Source organism: Mus caroli, chromosome 16 (genome assembly GCF_900094665.2).
Source record: "Mus caroli chromosome 16, CAROLI_EIJ_v1.1, whole genome shotgun sequence".
Taxonomy (NCBI): domain Eukaryota; kingdom Metazoa; phylum Chordata; class Mammalia; order Rodentia; family Muridae; genus Mus; species Mus caroli.
The window spans coordinates 260,636-270,305 of record NC_034585.1 but is presented as its reverse complement, the minus strand read 5'-3'; the positions used below and the strand labels follow the sequence as shown (position 1 = coordinate 270,305).

At 50.9% G+C, this 9,670-nt stretch overlaps 1 protein-coding gene across 8 annotated transcripts in view; it reads left to right on the top strand.

Moving 5' to 3' along the window:
* Nucleotides 1-9,670, top strand: part of Slx4 (SLX4 structure-specific endonuclease subunit) — a 26,352-nt gene that overhangs the window by 10,878 nt on the left and 5,804 nt on the right. For all 8 annotated transcript variants that reach the window (XM_029470758.1, XM_029470756.1, XM_029470757.1 and 5 more), the window contains 7 exons: nucleotides 1,574-1,779; nucleotides 1,907-2,223; nucleotides 2,790-3,003; nucleotides 3,393-3,478; nucleotides 4,810-4,956; nucleotides 5,902-6,068; nucleotides 6,827-9,042. In XM_029470758.1, coding sequence (XP_029326618.1) covers nucleotides 1,574-1,779; nucleotides 1,907-2,223; nucleotides 2,790-3,003; nucleotides 3,393-3,478; nucleotides 4,810-4,956; nucleotides 5,902-6,068; nucleotides 6,827-9,042 — 3,353 coding nt within the window. The remainder of the gene's footprint in view (nucleotides 1-1,573; nucleotides 1,780-1,906; nucleotides 2,224-2,789; nucleotides 3,004-3,392; nucleotides 3,479-4,809; nucleotides 4,957-5,901; nucleotides 6,069-6,826; nucleotides 9,043-9,670) is intronic.

Here is a 9,670-nt window from a genome sequence, read left to right as displayed (position 1 = left end):
ACTCACTTTGTAGACCAGGCTGGCCTCGAACTCAGAAATCCGCCTGCCTCTGCCTCCCGAGTGCTGGGATTAAAGGCGTGCGCCACCACACCCGGCGAAACATGTATACCTTAAAAATACCTCCAAAGATGGTGGGGAGAGAGTCCCATAAGGAAGGGACTTTGAATTTTCTCTCAGTGGGCTTTAAAGATTCCTCTACTAAGACCACACCTTGGCATTTGGGCTTCAGGATATTGAGGATTTCCTGGGCAGAGCACACACGCCGACCTGATTTGAGTGCCTCCTTGCCCACCTTCTCCTTACTTACTTACCTGCTTGCTTCCTCACTGCCCCAGTCCTGCCATGGCTCATCACACATGGCTCCTGGCTACTGACAGCTCCCCGCCTGTATTAGTCAGGGTTCTCTAGAGTCACAGAACTTATGGATAGTCTCTATATCGAATTTATTGATGATTTACAGTCTGTAGCCCAATTCCCAACAATGGTTCAGTCGCAGCTGTGAATGGAAGTCCAAGGATCTAGCAGTTACTCAGTCTTACACAGCAAGCAGGCGAAGGAGCAAGAGCCAGACTCCCTTCTTCCAATGTCCTTGTATGGTCTCTAGCAGAAGGTGTAGCCCAGATTAAAGGTGTGTTCCACCACACCTTTAATCCCAGATGACCTTGAACTCGGAGATTTAATCTTCTGGAATCCATAGCCACAATGCCTCAAGATCTCCATACCAAGATCCAGATCAGAAACTTCTATCTCCAAGCCCCCAGATTAGGGTCACTGGTGAGCCTCCCAATTCTGGATTGTAGTTCATTCAAATATAGTCAAGTTGGCAACCAGGAATAGCCACTACACCGCCCCCTCCCTCATACAGTTAGCTGAGTTAGGGATTGTTTACATCTTCAAAAGTGACACAAAAATATCTCCAACTTTCCCTGTCTTGCAGGGGAGTGTGAGCTTTTGTAGAAGCCTGAATGAAGACAACAGCTGCGGGGCAGGCTCTCAGAATTGCTTCCTACCACGCATCTATTTGTCCAGTTGCTGGGACTAACTCAGAAAATAGATCTTTCTTTCTTGCCAGAGAGCCCTTTACGTACACCTCTGTAAGGCAGTGGCAGGCCAGCTTAGGGAGGCTGGTTGGTGGTAACAGAGTCTGGGAGACCTTGTCTTTCAGCCTTATATAGAGGTGCTGCTGTAGTCTTCCTGGAGGAAGGAGAGGATCCTTTGTGGCCAGGACTGACTGCCTTGTAGTGGTTAGGGGTGGTTCTGAAGTTTCAGAACTTGTTGGCTACAGAGAGCCTACTTGGAGCTATAGACTACTAAGGTTTGGCCACATGTAGGTATACAGGTTCCACCGATGGCCAAGAAAGCACCTAGGCCCTCCGGTGTGTGCCTTGTGCTAAATGTCTAGGTTTGGAGGGAGTGAGCTCACAAGGAACCAGACCAGCACAGGGGAAGCCCAGGCAGTTGGGCAGTTGGTTCATTACAATGGTTCTGTCCCTCTTGTTTGTTGTAAGATTTCGTTCAAGAGAGGCCCAAATTCAGAGGCACTCACTGACCTTTCTCTATGTCTACCCTTTAGTTTCAGCAACCATGTTGGAGGTTTGAAACGGAAAGGAGCCACCACCAAGAGGGAGCCAAGGAGGAGGAAAGTCAATAAGCCTGAGGCTCCATCTGAAGATCTGTTGGTGGCCATGGCTCTTTCTCGCTCTGAGGTGGAGCACTGTCCAGTTGTGCCCCCACTCAGACTGGAAAATGCTTTTTCTGAGAAGATAAGGCTAGGAGCAGGTACATGTGGCTGAAGCCGGGGCCTGGGGAGGGCTTGGTGGCCAGTGCTGTCTGAGAGTTACCATGGCCACTCCTGGGATAAGCGGTCAGAGCCATTTCTGACTGAGTCACTTCTGTTTATCTCTAGAGAAGAAAAGTCGCAAGAAGAGACTCCTGGTGTGTCCCCCACAGTTGGTAACCCAAGACTCTGAGACCACAGGTAGACAGATTGAGGATCGTGTTGCCCAGCTTCTGTCAGAGGAAGCAGAACTGTCTTGCACCCCACCACTTGTTGCCAGCAAGATTTTTAAGGAAGAATTGGAACCTGCAGGCTGGCGAGCACAGCTGCCTGAAGGGAAGCGGAACTTTCTGTGGGAACTCAGCGCTCTCACAGGAGCCTGGGCTGAGGAGTCCTTCTACACAGTGGGACTGTTTCCTCCAATTGTGTCCCAATGCCCTACCAAGGTGAACCCTGCTCCTCCAAGTACATAAGTGGGTACTTATGGGCTTTGGGCAATCTAGAAATGCAACCAGATACCAGGGCTGAAAAGGAGGAATCTAGTGAGTGGGATATGGAGAAGCAACAGAGGCACATTATGTACCTTATTGTCTCTGTGGCAACTCTGTAGCACTTCTAAGAAAATGACTTTGGTTTCCAATTCAACACAGTCCTCATTTAAAATGCAAAGTCCAGGCTTAGCCGACCCTGCATAGATCCTAAATTCTGTCTGAGATAGAGCCTTGGAACCTACATCCTGCATACATACTACATACAACTGCTAGATGTAAGTTGATATTCACTTAAGTGGGCGACTGATTCCAGGGGACCCTTGTGATAACTGGCCCTCTGTACACTAAAGGGCATCAGGCAGACCTGAGCTATAACGGAAGCTGCCAACACAGTGAGGTTTCCCGGGCTGCCCCTGGTTGTGAGGGTAGCCCTGTCCTAGCTGTGAGTGTGTAGGGTGGTTTGGGAGATTATGTGTCGGTGACAGTAACCACACAGTCACTAGCTATTCAACTTCTTTCAGGAACCCCAGCTACCACTGGAGCTGCCCAAGCAAGGAGAGCCGAGTCCACGACGGCCACCTGCTTCCCAGAGCAGCCTTCCTGTGAGCCACAGCCCCAAGATCCGGCTGCTGTCCTCCAGCCAGAGGGAGCGTCAAGCCCTTCAGGACCTTGTGGACTTGGCAGTGGAAGGGCTGAGCTCTAGCCCACAGCCGGGGAGTCAGGGCGTACTCACAGGTGGGACACTGGGCAGGTTGTTGGGCCTGCCTCGTGGAATCTGAGGTCGGTGACACTAGAGCATGGTCCGCTGGGAGGCTCTGCTCTCCGTTCAGTGGAGAGGGTGCTTTAAGGCGCTCTTATACTTTGCCTTACTTAGCCTCAGGGATGAAGATGATGCAGAACATTTGTGTCTTTCACACTCATTCCTAAACGTTAGCCCAGGACAGAGCTTCCTAGGCTATTCTGGCTGTCTTATAATCCTCCTACTTCCCTGTGATGTAGATGGGTAAAAACAATTGGGGGAGAGTTGCTTTAAGTAAAGATGTCCTTAAATAACATGTGTACAGCCAAACCTAGAGTTGACACTGCCTACTTGGGAGATGATATCCTTTTGATCCTTCTCTTAGGGTTGGACTTGGTACCTAGCAGCCTTCCGCTGACAGGGTTTGTCCTGCCATGTAAGAAGACCCTGAAGAAGGACGACAGTGCCTCAGTAAGTACGAAGGCTGCTGGGCCACAGTGACTTGATGGTTCTGCCCTGGCTCAGTGGTGTTTGTCAGATGTATACCTTGACACACGTGGTGGAGCTGAGAGCCCCAGGACTTCTGTCTCTTTTCTTGGGTCATTGCCACAACTTCTTCTGCCATTGCTGTGCTTGGATACTTTAGGTTTCTTCAGTAGTCAGTTCTCAGAGCCTCTCCAAGTGACTGCCTCATCCAGGCTTCTGGTTTTTTGGGTTGGTTTTTTTTCTTTTAGATTTATTTATTTATTATATGTAAGTACACTGTAGCTGTCTTCAGACACTCCAGAAGAGGGAGTCAGATCTCGTTACGGATGGTTGTGAGCCACCATGTGGTTGCTGGGATTTGAACTCCGGACCTTCGGAAGAACAGTCGGGTGCTCTTACCCACTGAGCCATCTCACCAGCCCCGAGTTGTTTTTTTGTTTGTTTGTTTTTTGTTTTGTTTTTTTTTCAAGACAGGGTTTTTCTAAGTAGCTCTGGCTGTCCTGGAACTCACTCTGTAGACCAGACTGGCCTCGAACTCAGAAATCCACCTGCCTCCACCTTCCAAGTGCTGGGATTAAAGGTGTGTGCCACCACAGCCTGGCTGTTTTTTTGTTTGTTTGTTTGTTTGTTTTAAAGATTTATTTATTTTATTTATATGAGTACATTTTAGCTGTCTTCAGACACACCAGAAGAGGGCATCGGATCCCATTACAGATGGTTGTGAGCCACCATGTGTTTGCTGGGAATTGATCTCAGGACCTTCGGAAGAGCAGCCAGTGCTCTTAACCACTCTGGTTTGCGTACTTGTTTCTTAGTGATTTTCTTCACTCACTAAGGACTCACTGTGCCCCTTCTGTATGTGGATCATGGGGTGAGCTCTAGCTACCAATCCAGTGTACAGTGTGACCTTGAAAGATGGGTATTTCATAAAGTTGGTGTCGTTCCATAAGGACCCTCTTATGCAAAGGGCCATTTGGTGATGTTCTTGCATGTAGCTTGGAAGTGCTGGGTTCCTGAACATCTCAGGCTCCGAGTCCTGGCATGCAGAGCATAGGAGGTGGGAGGGTGTCTTTATCCACCACTGCCCCTCTCCATAGGCCGGGGGATACACTGTAAGAGAGAACCTGGGAAAGGAAATAGCATTTGCCATTCTGGCTCGATGATTGATGTCTTCAATGTAACCCAGAGGTATAACCTTGTGCCTCTGTGTACATCCTGGAGAGGAAAGCTTAGTCCTGGCTCTTGGTCTGCCCAGTCATGAGAAGTTAGCAAAGTGTTGGAGGGAGCTCACAAATCTCTTCCTCCTCCTCTTACAGCTCTCTCTTGGGTTATTGGTGACAGACTTTGGGGCCATGGTCAATAATCCACACCTGAGTGATGTCCAGTTCCAGCTTGACAGTGGAGAGGTGCTTTATGCACACAAGTTTGTTCTTTATGCGAGATGCCCACTTCTTATTCAGTATGTAAGTACGCAGGGCTGGGAGCCCACCACCTCCCCTCCCCCTCCCTTTGCTTTTCTCCTTCCTCCATTTGTATTTGCATCACTGTGAGCCTCCTGATCACCTACCGTCTCTTTGTATTGGAGCATCAAGTTTTTGATTTAGTCTCACTTTATAGGCTTGAGCCACCACACAGGAATCCAGCACACGGCTTGGTCTGCGTCAGGAAGTCCCAGACACAAGAGTGTGTGACAGACACAAGAGTGTCCGATCTTTTAGTACTGCAGGGTGATATTATCATCTGCAAATGTATTGGGCCATATTCATGTCTATCTTGGAGTTGTGTGTAACTGGACTTTTATCTACTTTGTGAGTTCTTTCTTTCACCCTTCCACCCCCCTAACACTGGGTAGGAGAGAAAAAAGGATAGAGGGAAAAGAGGGTGACAATATCGTTAGACTACTTCCTACTGATTGGGGCAAGTTTGATCTTCTCTGTCAGCATGTCTCATTTCTTCTTTCCATAACTTCACACACGACTCTCTGACAAACCACAACCACCAGCCGGCCAGCCCCTCGTATTGTGACTTTAGCATGTATAGATCCTCTAAAAAGTCCTCAGCATTCCAAACGCCACTGCAGAACACAAGGCAAATCACAGCCAGCTGCTGTGGACAGTCTGAAGCAGCCCCACACCCCACAGCTGGGATTAAAACAAAAACATCCTTATATTTCTGTGTTTTAAAGAAACCAAAATTCTCACTATACTCATGCAACGCATAGACCCGAGTCAGCTATGCTTCGAGTCCATGACGCCTCTGTCAGGTGGAAGCTGACCTTAAACATCCGTCCTAATAGGATCTTGTAAACAAACGTCCAGACCACAGAATCTGGCCAAGACTGCTTCCCACCCCTCAGGATCTCAGGCTGTCTGAGAGGCTAAAGCCAGACTCTGTTTCTCCACTCTCAGGTCATTACTGAAAGCTTTTCTGCTGAAGAGGATGGGGATCTGACCCAGCGTGTCCTGCTGAGTGATGTGAGCTCAGAGGCTGCCCATGCATTTCTGAACTACCTCTACACGGCAGACACTGACATGCCTCCCAGCCTGGTTCCGGATCTGCGTTCCCTGGCCCTAAGGTGGGATTGTACTTTCCGTCTACTCCACAGCCTTTAGAGCTGGTGACATGGACTGGGAGATTGGTATCTCAAGGCAGGTTGTGCCGCCTAAAGGCCAGGGCTAAGCCCGCCAAAACTTGTTTATATCTTTTAGTCGCAGATTTACACCAGCAGCCCTGAATGGTATGTGGTAGTTGGCTAGAGTGGACGCTTGCAGAGTGCTGAGAGCTGGGTGGGGGATTTCACTTGGCATGGTGGGATGGTAGCCCGTGGCCCCAGTGTCCTGAGACAGACACCTCATGCAGCCCCTCGACTGCCCCCCCCAGAGTTACCCCACATCAGCACGGCACCCTTCCTCTTCCTCACTCTTCCCAGGATGTGCGCATCCTTGTGCCTCTTTGAAAAGCTCAGTGATGGTGGTTTGTGATACACCAACTGGGTTTCAGAGCCTTCTGATAGGTGGTCAGCCAGGCCCGCCAACAGTTTTTTCTGCTGTGGTTTTTCTCAGGTACAGTGTCTTGAGGGACTCTCAGGGCAGCATGCGCTGCCTGGTTTTGTAACCCTACCAGCTCCTGTGATTGCCAGCTGAGTCTGACACACCTTCAGTCTGTTAGCACCAAAGTTAAAGCACCATGGGTGCTGGCCAGAGTGATGACCAAGTCCATTCTGGGACAAGGGGAAAGGCCACAGGGGACATCCTTGTTTCTCTTCCTGAGCTCTGCTCTGGCCACCTGTTCCCTGTGTAAGCAGTGATGACCCGTGTCTCCCTCCCAGCGCAGGTTTGGTGTGAGTGACCTTGTTCAGCTGTGTGAACAAGTGCCCGCCGTGGTGGACTTAGAGGGAGAACAGCCAGAAGAGACCAGTGAGGACTGTGAAAGCCGAGCAGAGACTTTCCAGGAACTCCTGAGGTCGGTGTGGGTAGACAATGAGGGGGAAGTAGACACTCTGCTGAAACCTGAGGTCTGTGAAGAAGAGAGAGAAAGAGTGAATGAAGCAGAAATGGAAGAGATATACGAGTTTGCTGCTACGCAGAGGAAGCTTCTCCAGGGGGGTAGAGCAGCAGACCCAGATGGGAGCACTAACCCGCACAGGGAGGACAGTGCAGTTTCTGAGCCTTCCCTGGCAGGTGTCCAGAGTAACAAACAGCTAGAAAATACAGAGCACATGGAGTCATCTGGGTTAGAAAAAGAAGAGGCACTAGCCAGCTGGGGACACAAAGGACATTCCACTCTGCTGCAGGACCAGTGCCCAGACTGGGCAGGGAAAGCAGAGGCCCAGGATGCACTGAGGGAGGCAACTGACCACCCCAGCTTCTGCAGCCGCCACAGGAGGGGGGAAGAGTGCTCGCCTTTGCACCCAAACAAGGCCCATGGCTGCAAACAGCTCCTTCCATCAAATCCAAGAGTGTCATCTGAACTGTCACAAATAACAGTTGATCATGAAGAGCAGAGTGACCATGTCAGAGAGAGGCAGGCAGACATGGCCCAGGCACCTACTCCACACCCCTGCAGCCTTGTGTCACAGTCTTCTGTGGATGGAAGTCCCAGCCAGTCATGGCTTCACCTATACCACACAAGTCATTTGTCCCCCTCAGTGTCCCAGTCACACAGTAGCATTTCCAGGGTGGCATCCCCAAGATCACTGTCTCCAGCTACACCAACTAAGCAGAGGAGAGGCAGTAACATTGTCACATTACAGAAAGATGCTGGCCACCACAGAGGCCGACAAAGTAGCCCCATAGCAGGACACAGAAATAGGGGCATCCTGATTTCCCCAGCAAAGTCTCCACCCATTGACCTCACACAGTCAGTACCTGAGCCCCTGAGCCCCAGGGCCCAGGATCCTCTGCATCACGTGAAAAAGGAGGATGAGGTCATCCTGTTACTGGACTCAGATGAGGAGCTGGAGCACACCAAGACAGAGTCAGTTTCTAAAGATTCCCCAGAGGGAAGGAAAGTTCTAGAAGTTAGCCCCAGGTCCTCTGAACTGTTTTCAGTCATTGATGTTGAAGAAGATCACGAACATTTCCAAAGCCCACTGAAGAGAGAGGCCGAGCTACAGCACGGGGAGGAAGGACAGCTGGGAAACCAGTCTGCACTGGGCCGCAGAGACATCCCCTGGCTGCTCTGCAGCCAGAAAACCAGCCTGGATGAGGACAGTGCTACAGACACCTCTTGGCTGGTGCCTGCCACTCCAGGGGTCAGCAAGAGTCGTGATTGCTCATCACAGACCCAAATCAAAAGCCTTAAGACCAGGACTCCTTCAGATGAGACTGCTCAGCAAACACCCAGACCTAACTTAGAAGGCAGGACCATGCTGGAAGCAGCCCAGCAGTTCTCTGTGATCATGCCACACACCCAGCCTACTCTAGGAGCCTTTGACAGTGGAAGACAGGCCTACAGAAGCCCTTCCCATCCCTGCCCCAGGCACCACAGACTCTCTTCTTCACAGCCATCATGTCCTGGCCCTGATTTTACCAGGTGGTCCCAGAAATCTTCCGCACCTAGACCATGCCTGCCAAATCTGCCTACAGCTGATGACGTGGTAGAAGTTGGGGACAGTGATGATGAGCAGGAGGTGGCTTCCCATCAAGGAGACAGCAACCCCGTGCTAGATGGTGACCCCCCAGGTCCCATGGGTGACTACTGTTGGAATGAGCCTCTCTCACCAATTCCAATTGACCACTTGAATCTGGAGCGGACCGGCCCCCTGACCACAAGCAGTCCCAGCAGTCAGGTCCTGGAGGCTCTGCACAGTGATGACTGCCACTCCCCGGAACTTGGTACCACCCCCATCCGAGGAAGCTGTGGTGCTCTGAGAGAGTCTCAAGAACAGTCCTCACAGGCTGGCTCTCCAGAGAGCAGCAAACTGAGTGTTCTTAGCCAGGCTCTGTGGGACGACTGGAATGAGGAGGAAGGACAGTCTCCAGAGGCTCCACCTGTGGCTCAAATGCTGAGCACCAGAACCCGGAAGCCAGACAGGCCAGAGACACCAAGTGAGTGGCTGTGAGGCCTGAGAGAGGTCTTGACCTATACTGTGGAGGTGGGGGTGGAAAGATGAAGAGCTTACTCATCTGGGCAAGACCCTGCCTTTGGTCTCCCCTCCTCCTCCCCCTCCTATAAAGTAGGAGACTTGGCTGTCTCCCTAGGATATACTAGTAAGTATATAAGCAGCACGTCAGCCTTTCCTAAGCCTGCCTGGATCTCCAGGCACCCATCTATTCAGAGTCCCTTTCAGTGAACCCTGACTCAGCACCTAGAGGTTAGAGCTGTCAGCAGACATCACCTTAAGACGCGCACAGTGAAGCTCCTTGAAAGTTAAGTACATGTGTTAAAGCTCTGGCTCAGTGGTAGAGTACTTTCCTAGCATACGCAAGGTCCTTAAATTCAATCCCTGCACCACATGAACACAGAAGTTCAATACACACACCCAGGTGTGCTAACATGCGCATGTAACTCTCGCACGCAGGAGGTGGAGGCAGGGGGAGCACAGGGCCAAGGTCACTGGCAGCAGTGAGTGTAGCTGTGAGTTTCATGCAAACACGTGCTGTCTTTAAAAATAGTTGACTGGCCGGGCGTGGTGGCGCACGCCTTTAATCCCAGCACTCGGGAGGCAGAGGCAGG